General features: G+C 45.1%; 2 protein-coding genes and 1 pseudogene across 2 annotated transcripts; 2 read left to right on the top strand and 1 right to left on the bottom strand.

Annotated features, from left to right (window-relative positions):
• Nucleotides 1-1090: 1090 nt before the first annotated feature.
• Nucleotides 1091-4704, bottom strand: LOC130708388 (60S ribosomal protein L17-like). The gene is made up of 5 exons (XM_057548304.1): nt 4656-4704; nt 4026-4207; nt 3353-3712; nt 1420-1524; nt 1091-1171 (listed from the first exon to the last, which is right to left on the bottom strand). The coding sequence occupies exons 1-5, from the start codon at nt 4702-4704 to the stop codon at nt 1091-1093; spliced, it is 777 nt and encodes a 258-aa protein (XP_057404287.1).
• An 11806-nt stretch (nt 4705-16510) lies between these two features.
• On the top strand, nt 16511-18099 carry LOC103005140 (polyadenylate-binding protein 4-like; annotated as a pseudogene).
• A 3843-nt stretch (nt 18100-21942) lies between these two features.
• Nucleotides 21943-22602, top strand: DEFB136 (defensin beta 136). Its single transcript, XM_028169183.1, has 2 exons — nt 21943-21997; nt 22430-22602. The coding sequence occupies exons 1-2, from the start codon at nt 21943-21945 to the stop codon at nt 22600-22602; spliced, it is 228 nt and encodes a 75-aa protein (XP_028024984.1).
• Nucleotides 22603-22663: the final 61 nt, after the last annotated feature.

A 22663-nucleotide genomic window follows, 5' to 3' on the forward strand; every position in this document is an offset into this window, starting at 1 on the left:
CAGCTCTCGTGACACAGGAGCTGCATGACTGGTGAACCTCTCAGGAACAAGAACATCTGCTTGCTCCACTGAGCAGTTCAATAAACTACAAGTCTGACTTTGAACATGATGTCTCACCATTAAAATACACTTCCTGAGCGCCACTTGCAAACTGCATTCTCACCGTGGGAACAGCCCTAATGGCCTGGGAGATGCTGTGTAAGCTTCCTTGTATCTTCACCGTACATCCACTTAACAAACGCCTATAGTGTGCAGAGAGCTGTAAGGCTACTTTATTTAGCTGACAAAGTGTTTTCAACAGTTGTTTTCAATCTCTTGCCCCGAGAAAAAAGAAACCCCAGGTAGATATTACTCACCCATTTTAAAAGCAAAGAACATGAAGCTCAGGTGGAAAAAATGACTTGCTCAAGTTTATACAGATCATAAATGACAGCAACACAACTTAACGTGACTCCTGCATACAGAAGAATTAAAGTATGCTCCAGCCCCATTCTAGTGTGGCTACAATCTATTTAGGAAAATCAGAGCTTCCCAAAGAGCAGGGCAAAGCCCTATAATACCATCAACATGAGCCTTCCATGCTGGGCAACGTGGGATCTACAGAGAATTCGTGTTAGAACTCTTGCTTTGAGGGACTGAAGGTCAAGAGTGCTTGACGGTTTACTTGACAGTTTTCAACGTGTTTTAAGCTTAACGAAACCTCTATCTGACCTTTATAAAGAATATGGAACCCAGAATCAGGCAATCCGAGTTCAGATCTGGACTCAGCTTGATGAGCTTTCAGTACGGCACTGCTTTGCCTCTCCAGACATCACCTCTCTCGCCAGTAAGACAGGCCGTGCACCACCCGTGCTTCTACCGCAAAGGCCCGTGGTGGGACCAAACGAGGCAGTGCTTGCGAAGCGCCCTCTATAAAACGTGCACTTACGGGGCTGTGAGGCCCACGGAACACAAGAAGACGTGTGAGGCTGGAGACGCTAGAGACACAGCCCCTCCAGCTAGAGCAGAGGAGCCGGGGCAGCAACCCACTCTTCCATCCCTCTGCCCCACGCGCTTTTCACCTCATGAAAACTCAGCTGCACGTGTACCGCTATGGTGGCCTCGTGCTTTCCAGCGTCAGGAAGCCTGTGATGTGACTGCCGTTACAGAGCTGTGCAAGACCCTGAAAGGGCTGCAGAGCAAAACAATCATCCAGTACAGAAAAGGTGGAAGACTTGAGTTTGGGGGAATGATCAAGAGAGCATGGGTGCACGCAGGGACATGAGAACCGCTTTCCAGACCGAAGCAACAGGTACAGCCAGAAAGGCATTCTTTCACCTCATCTGGCTCTCACCTCCTCTTCTCCAGCCATCCTCCTTGGCCTCCAACGCCACTCTTACCACGGTGCCCTCCAGAACCCCAAGTCCTTCCACTTTATACCTTCTCCCCAGCACGCCCTTCCGCCTCTACGTTCCAGTGGAACACTGGGTTCTCCTCTGGAGGAGGCTGCTTCCCAGCAGCCTTTGGTGACCGGAGGCCATCCATCTGTTGAGGCCCCACACACCATGGAACAGGCAAGAGCATTTGCTAACAGCCCCATGCAGTTTCCAGAACAATCCCCGACATGATCTGACACCTCCTCTCCCTCACCCCACCCACACCGCACTGCTCAACAAACCTCACCCATCAGCTCACCCCCACCCACCCCTCCCTCTGCACGACCACCACGCAGCTCGAGGTATCACCATCTGTCATTTGACTGAGTAAATGGCCTCTTAACCGGTCTCCTGTGTCATTTTTACGTATTTATCATTCCTCCTTCACGTAGTCATCAAAATGACCTTTATAAAACTGAAACTGGATCACGCATTTGCCACGCGTAAAGCCTTTCGCCGTCTTCCTAATGGGCTGAAGTACCAGCTGCTTACATGGACGCCAAGCCCCCCGACTGGCCCCCGACTACCTCCCCAGCCCTACTCCTCTCATTTGCCCACCCCCTCCCCTTGGTCCAACCCCTGGACTTCACTGTTCTCAAACACACCCCCTCACAGCTTCTACCCAAGCTATTCGCACGTCCTGGAAATCCACATCGCCGTCCCCCAACCTTCACCTAACATTTACTCATTTAAAGAGATATTCTCGGTCTTTTCCACAGAATAAATTTTCCTGAATGCTCCACACCTAAATCATATTCTCCCTCGTTAATTTTTATCACAGGATCCTTTTCCATTGTTAGCATACTTATGTTTTTCTTGATTTAACATTTGCTCCCTCCACTTGACTACAAGCTCAATGAGAGCATGCACCACGCACATCACATGTATATGACATCACATCAACCAAACCCAAATTTTTTTCTAGGGCACTGCATTAATTCCCTAGGGCCGCCATAATAAAGCACTACAACCTGGGGGGCTTAAACAACAGAAATGTATTGTCTCACAGTTCTGGGCGCTAGAAGTCTGAAATCAAGCTGTCTTCAGGGTTGTTTCCTTCTGAGGCTTGTGAAGGCAGGATCTGTTCCAAGTCTCTCTCTTAGCTTCCAGTAGCCCCTGGCATTCCATGGCTTGGAGATGGTGTTCTCCCTGTGTCTTCACATGGTCTTCCCTCCGTATGTGTCTGTGCCTGTGTCCAATTCTGCCCACTTATGAGGACACAGTCGTATTGGATCAGGACCCACCTTAACTCGATCATCTGCAGACACCCTATTTCCAAATAAGGTCACATTCACAGGCACTAGAGGTTAGGACTCCAGCATCTTTGCACAATTTAACCCATGACAAACATTAATCTTTCATCTTCCTGGGTAATATCTATGACCCAAATGACATCACATCAAACAATTTTTTTCTAGGACACTAATTGTTATTTTTTTTCTTCTATCACACTACACAGAAGAACAGTCAGCCACAGAGCTGCTTCTACTCCTGGGCTTCTCAAAGCCACTGGAGAATATCACACAATCCTGCAAGCAAGCTGAGGGTAGAAATTAGGTCATTCCTTTCACTTCAGATGCTATTTGACCTCACCGCCCACCAGAGCCTGTCCTACTCTCAGCAGGTGATCTGGTTTCTGCTCCAGAAAAAAATAAATGTCAGAGGGTCTTAAATCATTTACCTTTGCACCCTATTCCCACCCACCTCACTCAATAAGCAACCATATACCTATAAATATATATGTATTTTTCCTCTTTTCCTTTTTCTTCAGAGGAATAAGTGTCAATTTTCCTGCCAAGTCTTATCCTTCCAGCCACGCTCCTAGCACATTCCCACCCATCTCTTAAGTAATGCTGCTTTGTCATTAATCCCCTCTTTTAAAAAAATAAAACTTTTTTTTTTACTTTTATTTGCATTTATTTTTTGCAGCATTTTTTCAGTTTCTTCTGGGATATCTTTTTCTTCTGTGCAAGCTGCTCTTCTGGTTTAGGAACAATCTGTTCTTTTTCAGTAAGGATCATCTCAGTGGGGCTGGGAGAGCTCATGTATGGGATGATCTGACCATGAGCTCTGTAAGTCCTGCACCACATCTTGGCAGCTTTGTTCACCTGGATGTTCTCAATGACCACAGAATCTACATCTAAGCCCTTAACTTCAGCATTACTCTTTGCATTACTGAGCATGTGCAGTAAAAATTCAACACTCTTTTTGGGCCACCGAACCTGCATCCAGCCCCACTGTTTGGCCTGGGCACACCTACCAACTCCACCACTGTAATGACGGAATGGTACACATTGCTTCTTTTTTTTTTTTTTTTAGTGGGGGACTTTTTAAATTTATTTATTTATTTATTTATTTTGGCTGTGTTGGGTCTTCGTTTCTGTGCGAGGGCTTTCTCCAGCTGCGGCGAGCGGGGGCCACTCTTCATTGCGGTGCGCGGGCCTCTCACTGCCGCGGCCTCTCCCATTGCAGAGCACAGGCTCCAGACGCGCAGGCTCAGTAGTTGTGGCTCACGGGCCCAGCCGCTCTGCGGCATGTGGGATCTTCCCGGACCGGGACACGAACCCGTGTCCCCTGCATTGGCAGGCGGACTCCCAACCACTGCGCCACCAGGGAAGCCCCACATTGCTTCTTTAAAGTGACATCCTTCAGATACTTGGTGGCTTTTCGGATATGCATACCCTTAATGGCCTGGGCAGTTTCACGAGTGTTCTTAAAGTGAACACAAAGATTTGAACCTCTTGACTTGCATGATTTTGTGGGGTTTTCTGGGTCAAGTGAATAGCGAACCACTTTTAGAGGTCACCTCAGGCCGCTTACCGGAAAAGGAATCAAAAAACTAAAACTTTTGGTTGTAAAATACATAAATAACACATATACAAAAAACCCACAAGACAAATGTAGGGCTTCACAAATTATTATAAGCTTAACCCTATAGTAAACACCACTCAGATGATAAAACACAACTTTGCAGCCACCCAAGAAATACCTCCCTTTACCCCCATCCCAATCATAACCCTCACAAGTTACCACAACCCTTGACTTTTATTGTAATCATGTCCCTGAATTTCTTTCTATTTATTCCAACCAACTGAGCAAACTACAATTTACGAATCTTACAAAACTAAAATTTCATTTTGCTCATTTTTCATTTGACATATCTTTTAGTCTCTCTTTATCTGTGTGTTCTTCCTCCTGCTCTCTTACAATTTACTTGTTGAATAGCCTAGGACACCTGACCTGCAGATTTACCCACAACCTGGATTTTCTTGACTGTGTACTCACTCATGGTGAGGTTGAATTTGTACCTCTGTCCTCATATTTCCTGGAGATTGGCAGCTGGATCCAGAGGCTTGGTCAGACTCAGGTTCAATCCCTTTACCAGAACTACAAGTTTTCTTGTGTCTTTTCATCAGAATCTCATAATAGGCCTTCCCTGGTGGCACAGTGGTTAAGAATCCACCTGTCAATGCAGGGGACACGAGTTCGAACCCTGGTCCGGGAAGATCCCACATGCCACTGAGCAACTAAGCCTGTGAGCCACAACTACTGAGCCTGCGCTCTAGAGGCTGTGAGCCACAACTACTGAGCCCATGTGCCACAACTACTGAAGCCCACACTCCTAGAGCCTGTGCTCCGCAACAAGAGAAGCCACCGCAATGAGAAGTCCATGCACTGCAATGAAGAGTAGCCCCTGCTCGCCACAACTAGAGGAAAGCCCTCGCACAGCAATGACGACCCAACACAACCAAAAATAAATAAATAAATAAATAAAATTTTTTTAAAAAATCTCATAATATCTGGTTGTGCCTCTTTTTGTGCTTTCAGTAATCATTGATACTTAACTCCCAGATCCATTAATTCATCAAGGGTTGAAAAGGGGTGATATTCTAATTGCCAATGGCAGTTTTTACAGAATAAAAGTAACAATTCTAAAATTCACATGGAACCACAAAAGATCCCAAATAGCCAAAATAATGCTGAGGAAGAACAAGAAAGCTGGAGGCATCATGCTTCCTAATTACAAACTATATTACAAACCTATAGTAATCAAAACAGTATGGTACTGGAATAAAAACAGGCACATACACCAATGGAACAGAAATAAGAGCCCAGAAATAAGAGCCCATGCATATATGATCAACTAATATTTTACAAGAGAGCCAAGAATACTCAATGGAGAAAAGATAGGGAGATGCAAATAAAAAACACAGTAAGATATCACTTCACACCTGTGAGGATGGCTATCACCAAAAAGACAAGAGATAACAAATGCACATGAGGATGTGGAGAAACGGGAAGCCTGATACCCAACTGATGGAATGTAAATTGGTGCAGCCACTATGTAAAACAGTATGGAGGTTCCTCAAAGATTAAAAATGGAACTAACAACCCTAATATTCACAGCAGCATTATTTACAATACCCAACATATGGAAGCAAACTAAGCGTCCATCAACAGATGAATGGATAAAGAAGATGGGACGGATACACACACACACACACGTACACATATACATATATAATCAATGGAATACTACTCAGTAATAAAAAAGAAATGAGATTTTGCCATTTGCAACAACATGGATGGACCTGGAGGGTATTATGCTAAGCGAAATAAGTCAGACAGAGAAAAACAAGTATCGTTATATCACTTATATGTGGAATCTAAAAAATAAAACAAACAAATGACTATAACAAAAAAGAAACAAGACTCACAGATATGGAGAACAAACTAGTAGTTACCAGTATGAGAAGGAAGCGGGGAGGGGCAAGTCAGGGGGAGGGGATTAAGAGGTACAAACTACTATGTGGAAAATAAATAAGCTACAAGGATATATTGTACAGCACAGGAATTATAGCCAATATTTTATAATAACTATAAATGGAGTATAACCTTTAAAAAATTGTGAATCACTATGTTGTACACCTGAAACTCATATAATGTGGTACATCAACTATACCGTAACTAATAAAAATCATCACTAAACCTATTACTAAAAGATGCACTTCATAAAGCAGTAAATTAAGCCCAGAGACAAGAAATAAGATGAAAAAAGCATTAATAGGGAAATTATTTACATCAGAGAATACTTATGAGCAACAACTATTAAAATAATAAAATATATAAATAAGTAATTTAGAGGTATAAAAATAAGGTTAAATTAAAATATTAAACACAACGTGAAAGGTGAGCAGAAAACTACCGCAGTAAAACATTCCAAAGTCTATTGGAAGAAGATGAAGATAATGATTAACTTTAGACATTTTTTAATCAAGTTTACTGGTTAAAAATAAATCATCTCTATAAGAATAAAAATAGAATGTGTAACTTCAAAACCAAAGGAAGCACAATCAATACAAGCAAAAATCAATAATCACTTAATCAATAAAACGGTAAATAAAAAGCACAAAAAAGAAATAAATTGTCGGGCTTCCCTGGTGGCGCAGTGGTTGAGAATCTGCCTGCCAATGCAGGGGACACGGGTTCGAGCCCTGGTCTGGGAAGATCCCACATGCCGCGGAGCAAATGGGCCCGTGAGCCACAACTACTGAGCCTGCGCGTCTGGAGCCTGTGCTCCGCAACAAGAGAGGCCGCGATAGTGAGAGGCCCGCGCACCACGATGAAGAGTGGCCCCCGCTTGCCACAACTAGAGAAAGCCCTCGCACAGAAACGAAGATCCAACACAGCCATAAGTAAATAAATAAATAAAATTTAAAAAAAAAAAAAGAAATAAATTGTCACTTATCAAAGCAAATATAAATGGACGGTAATTATCAGTTAAAAGACTGAGGTTTTAAGATTGAATTTTTTTTAATCTGGCAATAACGTATGTATAATAAGAGTGAAAACAACACCAAAAGACAAAGAAAGGTGGGCTATAATAGTTGAGGAAAAAAATGTCAATTCTAGCAAAAACTGCTGATTTTACATCCTAGTATACTTTCTCCTATTTTTCTTTAGTAATCAGCCAGAGCACAGGGCCACTGGGGACTTTCATTCTTTAGTTGTAGCTGAGCAGTCCATTCACTAATCAGCTTTATGATTTCTTATCTCTTAGCAGCCATAAATAATGAGGCCCGCAAATTAGATGCACATTGCTGGGCAGAAATACCTAAGACCCTCCTGGTTTACAAAGATCAGGGCTCTGATATGTGCTTGGCTGTGTCCTTTAGCTTTGTTTTTTAATGCCATAAAAGTGGGCACCGGGCTTCCCTGGTGGCGCAGTGGTTGAGAATCTGCCTGCCAATGCAGGGGACACGGGTTCGAGCCCTGGTCTGGGAAGATCCCACATGCCGCGGAGCGACTGGGCCCGTGAGCCACAATTGCTGAGCCTGCGCATCTGGAGCCTGTGCTCCGCAACAAGAGAGGCCACGATGGTGAGAGGCCCGCGCACCGCGATCAAGAGTGGCCCCCGCTTGCCGCAACTAGAGAAAGCCCTCGCACAGAAACGAAGACTCAACACAGTCATAAATAAATAAAATAAAAGAACGTGAATTTCTTTAAAAAAAAAAAAAAAGCAAACTGGGCTATTCATTTAAAAAAAAAAAAAAAGTGGGCACCTACAGTACGTTTAGAATTATTATATCTTCCTGTTTCTTATCATTATGTAGTGACATTCTTTGCCTTTTTGCCCATAAACATTGTTACAGTTTTTTGCTTCAGATCCTCTTTTTGCTAATGTTCATGTAGCTTTACCAGGTTTCTATTAAATATAATTTTCCTGTGATGACACTTAGGATCTGGTATAATGTAAATAATGGGAAACCCCAAAATAAAAGTGACTTAAATAAGATAGAATTCTCTCTCATATAAAGGAGACCTAGAAGGAAGTTGAAATGGCTACCAAACTGAGTAGCTGAAAAATACTAAATGCCCTCATATCTCTGATGCCACCAACAAATCACGTTCAGCTTAGCCTAGGAGGAGACTATCTGCATCCCACAGCACCAAGTCGCTGAACACAGTGAGGAGCCTTTCTGTCTTTAAAAGATGATAAGATATAAGGTATGGACATGTACTCCATCTACCACATAAGCCTCAAAGTTAATATTATTTCAACTTTAGGAAGCATGTATTAGGACACAAACCAAGGAAAACCAATGTAAGATGTGCAGACTTCAAACCCGTATCAATAAAATGCATTATTCTCTGGCCACCCCTCATCGGTGTAATCGTGATCATAAAATACTCCAACCGTGTCCATCCTCCAGCAGTGCATGAGGGGCTCAAAGTACTCTTGCTGCAACCCAGCTGACATGGAATATTTCAACCCTGTGATGACTGTTTCTCATCATAAATCAATATATTATGATACATGTTTTGTAAATAAATCTGATGAGCCTGGTTTATGTGAATCTAGACCCTGGGGGATGGATATGCTTTGGGAGAGTGGAAAACCAAGACACAGACCCTGGATTATGGCAAATACACAAGTGTAATGAGTACCCCAGAGTCAGACCACTCTTCTTCACATACTGGCATTACCTCTCCCCTCAACATCTGCATAGGCTTCGCCTGTACAATATAACTTTCTTATTAATAGTTCTATAGTGGACACTACCAGCTTGAGCAATGTTTCAGTGTAAGGGATAAGCCAACAGAGGCATTGCCTAATGAGCTGACTGAACACTTGAAACAACCTTCTAACTTCCTTAACTCTAATCAGTGCAATCCTTATCATACTACCAATGCCATTTTTCACAGAACTACAACAAAAAATGTCACAATTTGTATGGAAACACAAAAGACCCCAAATACCCAAAGCAATCTTGAGAAAGAAAGACGGAGCTGGAAGAATCAGGCTCCCGGACTTCACACTATACTACAAAGCTACAGTAATCAAGACAGTATGGTACTGGCACAAAAAACAGACATATAGATCAATGGAGCAGGATAGAAAGCCCAGAGATAAACCCACACACATATGGTCACCTTATCTTTGATAAAGGAGGCAAGAATATACAATGGAGAAAAGACAGCCTCTTCAGTAAGTGGTGCTGGGAAAACTGGACAGCTACATGTAAAAGAATGAAATTAGAACACTCCCTAACAGCATACACAAAAATAAACTCAAAATGGATTAAATACCTAAATGTAAGGCCAGACACTATAAAACTCTTAGAGGAAAACATAGGCAGAACACTCTATGACATAAATCACAGCAAGATCCTTTTCGACCCAGCTCCTAGAGAAATGGAAATAAAAACACAAATAAACAAATGGGACCTAATGAAACTTAAAAGCTTTTGCACAGCAAAGGAAGCCATAAACAAGACGAAAAGACAACCCTCAGAATGGGAGAAAATATTTGCAAATGAAGCAACTGACAAAGGATTAATCTCCAAAATATACAAGCAGCTCATGCAGCTCAATATCAAAAAACAAACAACCCAATCCAAAAATGGGCAGAAGAGCTAGACATTTCTCCAAAGAAGATATAGATTGCCAACAAACACATGAAAGGATGCTCAACATCACTAATCATTAGAGAAATGCAAATCAAAACTCACACCAGTCAGAATGGCCATCATCAAAAAAATCTACAAACAATAAATGCTGGAGAGGGTGTGGAGAAAAGGGAACCCTCTTGCACTGTTGGTGGGAATGTAAATTGATACAGCCACTATGGAGACCAGTATGGAAGTTCCTTAAAAAACTAAAAATAGAACTACCATATAACACAGCAATCCCACTACTGGGCATATACTCTGAGAAAACCATAATTCAAAAAGAGTCATGTACCACAATGTTCATTGCAGCTCTATTTACAATCGCCAGGACATGGAAGCAACCTAAGTGTCCATCGACAGATGAACGGATAAAGAAGATGTGGCACATATATACAATGGAATACTACTCAGCCATAAAAAGAAACGGAATTGAGTTATTTGTGGTGAGCTGGATGGACCTAGAGACTGTCATACAGAGTGAAGTAAGTCAGAAAGAGAAAAACAAATACCGTATGCTAACACATATATATGGAATCTAAAAAAAAAAAAATGGTTCTGAAGAACCTAGTGGCAGGACAGGAGTAAAGACGCAGACGAAGAGAATGGACTTGAGGACACAGGGAGGGGGAATGGGAAGCTGGACGAAGTGAGAGAGTAGCATGGACATATATACACTAGCAAATGTGAAATAGATAGCTGGTGGGAAGCAGCCCCATAGCACAGGGAGATCAGCTCGGTGCTTTGTGTCCACCTAGAGGGGTGGGATAGGGAGGGTGGGAGGGAGATGCAAGAGGGAGGGTATATGGGGATATATGTATAGGTATAGCTGACTCACTTTGTTATACAGCAGAAACTAACACACCACTGTAAGGCAATTATACTGCAATAAAGATGTTAAAAAAAAATAGACATATAGATACATTTATGTATCACTTAAATACTTCCCTGTATACCCGAAACACTGTAAATCTACTATACTTCAGTAAGTCTTAAAAAAGAATCTGAAAAATACATATTTGCATAACTGAATCACTCTGTTGTATATGTGAAATATTGTAAATCAACTGTACTTCATTAAAAAATAAAATTAAATAAATAAATATTCACTCATGGTCCTTTGTAACCTGGCTCTACACCCTTCTCCAGCCTTATCTGTAACCACCCCCCACGTCCTAGTGATACATAAATGTGCGTTCATACCTGCACACACCAAACTTTTCTATACCTCTCTCCCCTGATCCTATGGATCTACTGATTGTTCCTAGAGCCCTCTTTCTTGTACTTCCTGCATAATCCCTACTTATCCTTAAAGATTCTACTCCAGAGTATCATCTCCTCCAGGAGTCCTTCCCTGCTTCCCTCAAAGCTCAGTTTCATGCCCCAAGTTTCCATAGCACCCTGTACATAAATCCTGTATCACAGCTTTTACCTCATCATATTAAAGTTATAACCTATGGCCCATGCAACTGTGAGCGCAGAGTCTTCTCTCTTCTTTACGTCCCTAGAACCCAGCACAGTGCCCGGCATAAAGTGCCACTAATGCTTGCCACACTGAACGGAACTGAACTGAATCTCCCCCTTTTCCTGCTCTCTACAGTGCTCTACTTCCACGCCCCATGCTACATTTCTCCTCCACACCCATAGTGATCCTGGCCCTTCCGTATTTCCCACATTGGGTCTGTGCCTCACTTCTTACAGATATGAGTCTGAGTAAGGGAAGGGTGGGCTGGTGATCTGCCCAAACTTATGAGTAAGGCTGAATATTTGTCACATGCCAGGCGCATGACCGGTGTTGCAGAACTGCCTTTCTCCACAGCCCCTCATAGAAATCCATGGAGATAAGGACAGCCCGGTTAGCTACAAGTGTGCTAAGAAATTTGAGGACAGGGCAGAGACTTCAATGCCCAAAGGAAAAAATCATGTTCTCTAGGCAATCTGGCAGAAGCTAAGGAAGAAGGCAAACTAGCCCTGGGGACTTCTGGGCATCAGTCCCAGTGGCATAAGGCCATCTGATCTTGAAAGAAGGTACTGAGAACATTCTTCCCTGCGTGTGGCCAGGGACCAGTTCCCAGCCAGTATCTCCTCACAGAATGTCCTAAGACTCCAAACATAATCAAATCTTGCTAAAGGCAATAAATTGATTCACCTGATCACACAGCCCCTTCCAGGCAGCTGTGTCTCTTTGATCACTTGGGACAACCAGACCTCACTTTCCTCTCTGAACTTCTCCAGGTCCAGAGAGTGATTTCTTCAGTATCCTCATGTCGAAGGAGCTGTTATATGTAACCAGCTGGATTTTCCTACTTGGGTTTGGACTTGGGTTTTGGTCTGAAGCTGTCTCTCAGAGCTTGCAGGGTGTTAGAGACACTGAAACTATGATCTTAATTCTCACTCTAAGTCCTGCCCCAGCAAACAGAGGAACATGGTAAGAGTGGAAGGTTCTGGACCATGCCCTAGAAGAGCCTAGATTTAGGTCAAGTTTTGCCAGTAATCAGAGGAGCTGCTGTGCTCAGACCCTTTGTTCCTGTTCCTCTGCCCCCCGTCGCTGCAGCTTCTGCTGCTTTGGGGCCTACCAGCCTGAAGAAAAAGTCTGAAGTCCCCCAGTTGCTAAGGAGAGGGCAGCAACGCACTCCTACCCTCTGACTTCCATGGAGTCTCCTATCAGCTCTTTATGGCAGAATGGGTCATACTGAAGCCCCAACAGTCCAGCCCAGCTTGAAACAAGGGTCTCCCCATCTTCCACTGGGAAGTTCTAGGGTCTGAACCATGTCCCTTCATCAGATATGGGAGGCCACCTCCTTGCATTGACCCAGATCTTCCTCTTGACACGTGTGCTTCCAGATAAGGGGATGGGTGTAAGTTAAGCTGGGCCATAGGAATAGGTCTCAGGCCTTCCCCGGGACTGACATCTCCACGGATTCTCTAGGGATGAGCTGGATGTGGGGCAAAGATCCTGCAAGAGAAGGCTGGTCTAGGGAAATGCATCTTTAAACCTTGCTCTGTTGTGAAACCTTGGGCTCCTGGTCAAAACCTCAGGCACCATCCCTCCCTACTCCCGCGTTCCTAAACCCCAGAGATTAACCACAGAAGTTAAAAGGAAAGAAGCTCTGTGTGCCCACTGGTATCTTCTGGGATTAGTGAGATGGGGGGACTTTTTTTTAATCCCAGGGATTTTCACTATAGGAAACAGAATCTCTTCGAACTTGATTCTGGGTATTCATTATAACATGAATATACTGAGCATTATGCAGTCCACGAAAGCAGGTGTACAGCAGATTGTACATCACAGAAGAGAACCATCAAACAAGCAAGGCTGTAGCAACATAAGGGTTCTGTTGTTGAAATAGGGACAGAATCCCTTGGGGAGCCCTGGCAAAGCACTACCCTCAGAAGCACACCTGGGAAAGATATTTTCTGAGGGCCATCCATCCCTGACCCTCACCTAAACTTTTTCCAATGAAAAAGCTGTGTGCCTGCTAGAACAACCAGACTTTCAGCTATTCCATCAGGGTCAGGCAAGTGGAGGCCAAAAAGGCGTTGCAGAAGGGATGAAACTGACAGAGAAACCCAGTTCTACAAGACTTACTGAAGAGCCACAGTGCAGTAGGGAAGGGCCAGCCTGCCAAAGTCGCTCCTGTTCTTTTCCCATCCCCCTTCTCTCGCAATTCTTTTGACTTTTATACATATAAGGCCAAGCCACTTTCCACTCTTTTTTTTCCCTTTTCCTGATAAAAAAAAGGAAGAAAAGAACAATCGACAAGAACCCACAGTCCCTGTATTTTATATTTGTCATCTCCATTTACCTCTACAATAACCTTATGAAGAAGTACATTTATTTTCATTTTACAGATGAAGAAACCGAAATTCAGACATATTAGGTAACTTAGCCAGTATCACATAACTCGTAAGTAGCAGAGCCCAGAGGCCAACCCATTCTAGCAGAAGCCAGGGTCTGTATTCTTTCCACTATACATGGCCTGCCTTTGCATCGGTACAAAAGTTTGGGTAGGAACCGTAAAAGAAACCGTTCTCTCTCATTTATTCCCATTTGGAGCGCCCAATTTAAGTATGGGACCCCACATACAGAGTGAGTTTTCTTTGAGCTTCCCCATCCAACGAGACTCGATTTCCACGTCCTTCATGGGCCTCAAGCTCTGCCGTGCCACAAACCTCATGCAACTTTTATGGCTTCTTTAGTTTATGTGCCTTATTTTTTTTTTTTTTTTTTAACCGCTTACCTGTATTGAAAAACCTTCTCTTGTTCCTGGGTAGGGTGACTACCCTAAGATACTTATTTCTAACAGGTCACCCTCCGTAGCAGACAATAATAGCAAATAACTGATAAGAACGTATACTTTGCACTCTCCGCCCCCGGTCGCGGCAGCCTCCGCTTCTCTCAAGCCTAGCACCCTGAAGAAAAAAGAAGAAAAAGTTTTTCTAAAAACCCTAAAACGCTTTAAAATCTAAAAAAAGACGGGGGCGGGAGAGCGAATCCTCCTCGGAGAACCCGCGGGGAAATCACTTTTGCACGCTTCCAGCACCTGGGCGACCGCTGGTCCCCAACCACAAGGCTAGCTGTGAGCCGCCCGCGTGCCCGCGCCCACGCGCCTCCGCCCGCCGCCTCGCCCTCGCCCGCGCACACCGCGTGTCCGCGCCCCAGGCGTCCGCCCACCACGCGTCTGCGCGCCAGATGTCCGCCCACCACGTGTCCGCGCACCACGCGTCCGCCCACCACGTTTCCGCGCACTACGGGTTCGTTCACCACGCGTCTGCGCACCAGATGTCCGCCCACCACGCGTCTGCGCACCAGATGTCCGCCCACCACGTTTCCGCGCACCACGTCTCCGGGCACCAGGCGTCCACGCACCACGTTTCCGCGCACTACGTGTCCCCCCCACCACGCGTCTGCGCACCAGGCGTCCGCCCACCACGTGTTGGCCCACCACCTGTCCGCGCACCGCGCCTCAGCGCTGCCTTGCTTCTAGGGGGGAGGCGGCTTGCCCTCGCCGAGTCGGCATTTACGTATGTTTGGTTTCCCTCTTCCCCAGGCTGCTGTAATTTTAAACTCCGGGCGCCCGAAGCCTGTGTTTATACAGAAATGCATTTCTCGAGGCCACCGTGCGTACCCTTCGGTTGCCTCTTGAAGTATTTGTGTCGTTTGCAGGGGAGTCCCCGTTTTAATTTTGTGTGTGTGTGTGTTTGTGTGATTCAACGCATAATGACATGTATTAAAATTTTTAAATACACACAGGAAAACAATGCTACATCTTTTTAGAAGCCACCCTCATACTCAAAGACATACCAGACACATTAGAATGGAAGGGAGGGAACGAGAATGGAGACAAGGGACGAGAGGAGAGAGTCTTCGTTCTGATCAGTGATTACAAGGTGCTGTGAAGTCATTGGGAAAGAGTAGCTCCATTCTGGGATCTTGAGAACAACAATATAAAAGGACAGTCAAATGGATTAATAATGTAAGTTGCTCAGGAAGGAGCTCCCTGAAGAAATGGCATTTCACTTGAGACTTGAAGAATAATGGTTACTGATCTCAGGTGGTACATTTTCTTTCATTTCTTTTTTTTTTTTTTTTTTGGAGTAAAATTGTTTTACAATGTTGTGATAGTTTCTGCTATACAATGAAGTGAATCAGCTATATGTATATCCCCTCCCTCTTGGACCTCCCTCCCACCCCCCCATCCCACCCATCTAGGTGGTCACAGAGCACAGAGCTGTGCTCTTACAGCAGGTTCCCACTAGCTATCTGTTTTACACATGGTAGTGTATGTCAAACCTAATCTCCCAATCCGTCCCACCCTCCCCTTCTCCCCCATGTCCACATGTCCGTTCTCTACATCTACATCTCTATTCCTGACCTACAAATAGGTTCATCTGTACCATTTTTCTAGATTCCACATATATGCGTTAATGTACGATACTTGTTTTTCTCTTTCTGACTTAATTCACTCTGTATGACAGACTCTGGGTCCATCCACATCTCTACAGATGACCCAATTTCATTCCTTTTTATGGCTGAGTAATATTCCGTTGTATATATGTGCCACATCTTCTTTATCCATTCATCTGTCATTGGACATTTAGGTTGTTTCCATGTCCCGGCTATTATAAATAGTGCTGCAGTGAACACTGGGGTACATGTGTCCTTTTAAATTATGGTTTTCTCAGGGTACATGCCCAATAGTGGGATTGCTGGGTCTTATGGTAGTTCTGTTTTTAGTTTTTTAAGGAACCTCCATACTGTTCTCCATAGTGGCTGCACCAATTTACATTCCCACCAACAGTGCAAGAGGGTTCCCTTTTCTCCACACCCTCTCCAGCATTTATTGTTTGTAGACTTTTTGATGATGCCCATTCTGACCGGTGTGAGGTGATATCTCATTGTAGTTTTGATTTGCATTTCTCTAATGATTAGTAATGTTGAGCGTCTTTTCATGTGCCTCTTGGCCATCTGTATGTCTTATCTGGTGAAATGTCTGTTTAGGTCTTCCACCCATTTTTTAATTGGGTGGTTTGGTTTTTTGATATTGAGCTCCATGAGCTGTTTGTATATTTTGGAGATTAATCCTTTGTCCGTTGCTTCAGGCCAGGACAGCTGAATATTAACAGACTCCCGGGGAGGGCCATATGAGCTTTGAGAGCCTGCGGTTTGGCAGTCTCTTGGGAGCCAGCCCCGAACTGCTCTCTCTGGTTCTCGGAGCCCCCTCCAGCTTCTCTGAACTGCAGGCCACGGCTCCGAGCAGAGCCCCTGTTGTCCTGTGTGGTCCCGCTAAGAAGTCCTCCTGGCAGGTCTGGGAGCGGTCGGGGCTGGGGAGATGAGCGCTGCTGCCAGCGGCTACCCCACGGCCCCCCGTGTGTGGGTAACCTGCACTCTCACATCACTGAGGCCTCGCTGTGAACAAAGTTCAGCCCTGCGGGGCCTGTGCTGTCCGTCCACGTGGGCCACTCCCTGGGTTCTGCCTGCATCCACTTCCAGCAGCCGGCTGAGCGGGCCTTGGAGACCACGAACTTTGATGTGAGTAAGGGAAAGCTGACCCGTATCACGTGGCCTCAGAGGATCCCTCTTTGAGAAAACCTGGCGTGGGAAACGTCTTCATCAAGAACCTGGACAAATCTATACGTATCAAGGCACTTAGTGATTCTTTTTCTGCTTTTGGAAACATTCTGTCCTGCAAGGTCCTGCAAGGTAGGGTGTGATGAGACTGGCCCTAAGGGTTATTCCTTTGACCCAAGGGGCTGCCGACAAAGCCATCGAGAAGATGAAGGGCATGACCCTCAGTGACCACAAAGTGTCTGTGGGCAGATTCAAGTCTCGAAAAGAGCGGGAAGCCAAGCTTGGAGCCAAAGCCAAGGAATTCACCAACGTTTACATCAAAAACTTTGGGGAAGAGGTGGATGATGAGAGACTGAAAGAGCTATTCAGCCAGTTTGGTAAGACCCTAAGCATCAAGGTAAGTGAGAGATCCCAGTGGGAAATCCAAAGGCTTCGGCTTTGTGAGTCACAAAAAACACCAGGATGCCAGTAAGGCCTTGGAAGAGACAAATGGAAAAGCAATCAGTGGGAAAGTCGTTTTCCTCGGCCGTGCACAGAAGAAAGTGGATTGGCAGGCCCCATTAAAGCGGAAGTTTGAACAGCTGCAACAGGAGAGAATTAGTCGCTATCAGGGGTGAATCTCTACATTAAGAACTTGGATGACACCAGTGATGATGAGAAGTTCAGGAAGAGTTTTCTCCTTTTGGATCAATCGCCAGTGCTAAGGGGACGCGGGAGGATGGGAGAAGCAAGGGTTTGGCTTTGTCTGCTCCACATGCCCCCAAGAGGCAAGCGGAGCAGTCACTGAGCGGATGCATCGTGGGCTCCAAGCCACTGTGTGTCACCCTGGCCCAGAGACGGGAACAGAGAAAGGCTCACCTGACCAACCAGTATAAGCAGCAGGTGGCCGGGATGAGAGTGCCCCCCACCAATGCCATCTTAAATGAGTCCCAGCCTGCCGCTGGGGGCTACTTTGTGCCAGCAGTTCCACAGGCTCAGGGAAGCCCCTCCGTGTTACACACCTAACCATCTAGCACAGATGAGACCTCATCCACGCTGGCAGCAAGGCGTCCAAGGAATGCCAAGCACTATATGCCAGTCTGGGCCTCGTCTAGCTCTTCGCCATCTGGCTCCATCTGGGTCTGAGTGCCCCGACTGCTTGGCTATGGACTTTGGTGGCTAGCGCTGCCTAGCAAGGTGTGACTGACAGCTGCCCATCTGGAGGCGTTCCCCCGGCTCTGCAGAACTTAACCACCTCGTGCTGCTGCACCTTACAAGTCCACCTCAAGCGTATCCCTCACCCTGCCGTACAGCCTCTGCAGGCACCCCAGCCTGCAGTCCACGCGCAGGGGCAGGAGCCGCTGACCGCATCCACGCGGGCCGCCGCAGCCAGGAACCGTCCACCCCGCCAGGAACCGAAGCAGGTGCTGCGCGGGTGGACATTTGCTCCAGCTCATCCAGAGCATGCACTCAGAAACCCCCTTATGAGGGAGGGAGTGGGCAGGTCACTCAGTGGTGCACTAGGACCGTCGGTGGTGCTGGAGAACATCTGTTTCCTTGATCTGAGTGGTGGTTACGCAGTGTTTGCTGTATGTTCAGTCACGAAGCTACGTCTGTGATTTGTTTATTTTTCTTTATGTGTATTAAATTTCATCTTTTATCAATAGTTTATATTAAAAGTTTAAAAATAACAACCACGGCAGAGCACAGAGGATTTTTAGGATAGGGTAACGATTCTGTATGATACTACAGTGGTGGATAGATGTTATACATTTGTCAAAACTCACAGAAGATACACCACAGGTGAAACTTAGTGTAAACTATAGATTTTGAGGGATACTGCATGTCAATGTAGGTTCGCCGTTTGTAACAAACGTACCACTCTGGTGCAGGGTGTCGATAATGGAGGTGGTTGTACACGTGTGGGAACAGGAGGGAGCTGTCTGCACTTTCTACTCAATTTTCCTGTGAACCTAAAACTGCTCTAAAAAATGGACTTTATAGATTCACAGGCATAGAGAACAGACTTGTGATTGCCAAGGGTGGAGTGGGGGAGAGATGGATTGGGAGTTTGGGGTTAGCAGATGCAAACTATTACATATAGAATGGATAAACAACAAGGTCCTACTGTATAGCACAGGGAACTATATTCAATATCCTGTAATAAACCATAATGGGAAAGAAAAACATAATTTTAAAATGGAGTTTAAGTCATTTCACTCAGGAAGGGTCTGACTAGTGAATGAGGCAACTGAAAAGGAAGCGTGCTCCTTAAACAGGGTAATTCATTTAGGGTTACATAGGATGTGCAGTGGATGTTTTTTTTCTCAAAGGTAAAGATGATAATAAGGAGGGCATGAGAATTCTAGCAAATTAAGATAAAGGAAGAAAGCACCAACAGAGCAACACTGAATCCATTTGTGTTTCCCTGGCAGCTTAGCCCAACAAGACCTTGGACAGAAGGTGGGAACACTTGGCTCACTTAGGAGAAACTCCTGCCCAACGGTCGGGACGGTAGTTTAATCAGGACATCTGTGGGTGGAAAGGAAAGAGTCTGTCCTGAACACATACTGACCCCCAGACACATATTAGATCTGCTTTTCCAGAACTGTGTGTAGGAGGGACTCAGAAATATTTAGAAAATGTTAGGTTCATAGTTCCCATATTCCCTAATGCACAATTGAACAATCTAAAATATATGGAGGACAGAGTTCCAAACCGAGTGTTAAGACAGCTGAACATTTGATGCCAGGACAGCCCACAGCTTGCTTCTTTCCTTTGTGCAAGCCCATTCACCAATCTGAGCCTTGTTTCCTCCACCTCTAAAAGAATAAGGTGTCACTACTAGCCTATGCTATGTCTGTGGCAGCAGATGGTCAGGATATGGCCTGGGCTCCGTAGGCGGGAATCATATGCCCAGTGCAGGGTCTCCTGGGAGCCTTTCCTGGGGACTGCAAGGGAATGCTCAGCCCTGATCTAGCACCGACCTCCATATTTCTACTCCACTAGCCCACCATCTCTCTCCCACTCCCATTCCAACCTACAGCTGTGCTCTCAACCATACGCATTGTTGGAACCCAGAATAAAACTTTCCCAGCAACATTTTGCATTCACTAAGAAGTCTCTTGGAGAGGGTCTGCAGAAGAGAAAGAAACACAGCTATATTGGTGGTGGGATTTAATACAGAATAAGTACGAAGAGTAGCAGAAAGAGGAGGAGGAGGAGAGGAGAAGAAGGAAATCTATACCAGAATGAGCATGATGCATTTTTCAAGCTCTATCTCATTTCATCATCAAAAAAACCTCTTACAATGCACTTTTAGAGAAAAGGAAGCTTATCTGGGAAAAAAACAAACAAACAAACAAACACTAATTTGAAAAGATACATGCACACCAGAGTTCATATTCATAGTAGCACTATTTACAGTAGCCAAGAAGCAACCTAAGTGTCCATCAACAGATGAATGGATAAAGATGTGGTGTATATATACATACAATGGAATACTACTCAGCCATAAAAAAGGAAGAAATTTTGCCATTTGCAGCAACATGGACACGGAGGGTATTATGCTAAGTGAAATAAGTCAGACAGAGAAGGCAAATACTGTATGACATCATTTATATGTGGAATCTAAAAAAAAGTACAACAAACTAGTGAATCTAACAAAGAAGCAAATTCACAGATTTTCAGAACAAACTAGTGGTTACCAATGGGAAGAAGGAAGAGGGGAGGGGCAGTATAGGGGTAGGGAATTAAGAGATACAAACTATCAGGTATAAAATAAGCTACAAGGATATTGTACAACACAGGGAATCTAGCCAATATTTTATAATAACTATAAATGGAGTATAACCTTTAAAATTTGTGAATCACTATATTGTACACCTGTAACTTCCATAATATTGTACAGCAACCATACTTCAATTTTAAAAATAGTAAAAAAAAAAAAAAAAAAAAAAAAGAAAGAGGAAGCTGACGCTCAGAGATGCTAAATAATTTATCCAACAGCCTGTTACTGCAAAACAGCGTGTAATCAATAAAATTATGCTCTGTTGCCACTTTACAGACTCAGAATCCTACAGTCGTGGGTCAGGCGGGTACAAGCCTGCCTCAGGGGCAAGAATAAACCCTAAGTTCGTGTCTTCTCAACTCTCGGTCCCCCACCATCCCTCCAAGGAGGCAGACCTAATGACCCTTCCCCAGATCCACGTCCCTGTAGCTCCGGGGAAGCGTTGTTCTACTCCACTCCTGACAGAGGGCAGCCAACCCTGAACGTAGCACTGAACTGGCTCTTCCTGTAGCACTGAACTCCCCTTCCTTCAGGGGCCAGGAGAGGGTTCTAACCCACCCACTCCAAAAAGAGAATCTTTCTCAGAACCCTCAAGGTTGCCAAATTCCAGCCAACATTTTATATCAGCCGTTTGGAAAATGAAGCCCCTCAGCGACCTTTTCTGGGGGAAAGATTCCCTGCAGCATGGGCCTCCAACAGGAGAATAAATCTGCATCCGAAGAGAAGGCTTTCCCTGCTCCACCATGTCTGAACACCTACCTAACTCTTGGTCAGGCCAAGACACCTTGAGATCCTTTGCTTCTTGGAACACTGTAAATTCTTGCCGACTTCTTTTCTGGCCTGAAATGAAGCCTGTATTTTATCACATCACCTCTCTGGGCTCCTGTGTTCTCAGTTGGACCGGAAAAACAAGCAGACATTTTCCTGCCATTTTTCCATCAGTGTACCCTTGAAGTTACAGGGAAAGTGCCCAGGCCTGGCACGAGGATGCCTAGTCTCTGCTCCTGTTCTGCCTTGACTGAGTCGCTTCTTCTCCCATGATGTGTAGAAGAGGAAGTAGCACAGAATGGCCTAGGGACTCTTTTTCCTCTAACCCTGAAGAAGCCTGTCTCCCCTGGGTGTCCTTCCAGATAGAATGAGGCCAGCGTCCAGCCCCACCCAGCCTTGCCCAGCACTATAAAGGAGCCTCCCAGACAGCCTCTCCCAGGAAGTTGCAGCTCTGTGCCCTCCTAAACGATGAGGCTCTGTCTCTCTGGGTTACTCTTCCTCTTGGTGATCTCATCGTCTTCAGGTAAGATGATGGGTACAGGTCTGATCATGAAAATGAGGATCTTCCAAGGACTGAAGCACTTGAAAAGCCCTATTGGTGTAAGCCCAGCAGGGAGACACCAATATCAGATAAACCAGCAGACTAGGGGCAAGAGGTGGGTTAGTGGTGTTCGGCCCCCGCCCTGCTCATCTGTCGCTACATCCTGAAAATCTGCCAAAGCTTAAGAGAGGGGAGCCCATTTCACCACATGCAGAGATCACTTTCCAGCTATCCAAATTCCTGTTTCCCTCAACTTCCTCCGATTAGCGCTGGACTCAGCGGCCCTCGCCGAAATGTAACAGCAGGTGAGAGGGTAGAGTCCTTCACCAGGAAAGAGAGGGCAGCCCTAAGATCTCCCCAGCCTCTTGAAGACTGATTTTTTCTTTCTTGTGTGTGTGTTCTTTTCCCCTTCAGGGAATGGCTTGTTTGGAAATGATGGAGTGGAAGTTCGTACTTGCACTGCGCTTGGGGGCAGATGTTTCTTCGGCTGTAGAGTAGGTTGGAAATGGGTTGCCTACTGTCACAGTGTATTGTCTTGTTGCCTAAAACTGAAGAGACATACTCCCCCTCAGGTCTATGAAACATGAGCCTACCTCATGGGTCCACATTAAAAGGATACACAAATGGCTAAAAGGACAAGACCTCCAA

Source organism: Balaenoptera acutorostrata, chromosome 6, assembly GCF_949987535.1.
Source record: "Balaenoptera acutorostrata chromosome 6, mBalAcu1.1, whole genome shotgun sequence".
Taxonomy (NCBI): domain Eukaryota; kingdom Metazoa; phylum Chordata; class Mammalia; order Artiodactyla; family Balaenopteridae; genus Balaenoptera; species Balaenoptera acutorostrata.

Excerpts from the sequence above, each read along its gene's own strand:
- DEFB136 (XM_028169183.1), top strand. The coding sequence starts at position 21,943 with ATGAGGCTCTGTCTCTCTGGGTTACTCTTCCTCTTGGTGATCTCATCG. Across the intron at positions 21,998-22,429 it reads GGTGATCTCATCGTCTTCAG|GGAATGGCTTGTTTGGAAAT; the intron begins GTAAGATGATGG and ends TTTCCCCTTCAG.
- LOC130708388 (XM_057548304.1), bottom strand. The coding sequence starts at position 4,704 with ATGAGTGAGTACACAGTCAAGAAAATCCAGGTTGTGGGTAAATCTGCA. Across the intron at positions 4,208-4,655 it reads GGTTGTGGGTAAATCTGCAG|TGGTTCGCTATTCACTTGAC; the intron begins GTCAGGTGTCCT and ends GACCTCTAAAAG. Across the intron at positions 1,525-3,352 it reads AGATATCCCAGAAGAAACTG|ATGGATGGCCTCCGGTCACC; the intron begins AAAAAATGCTGC and ends GGGCCTCAACAG.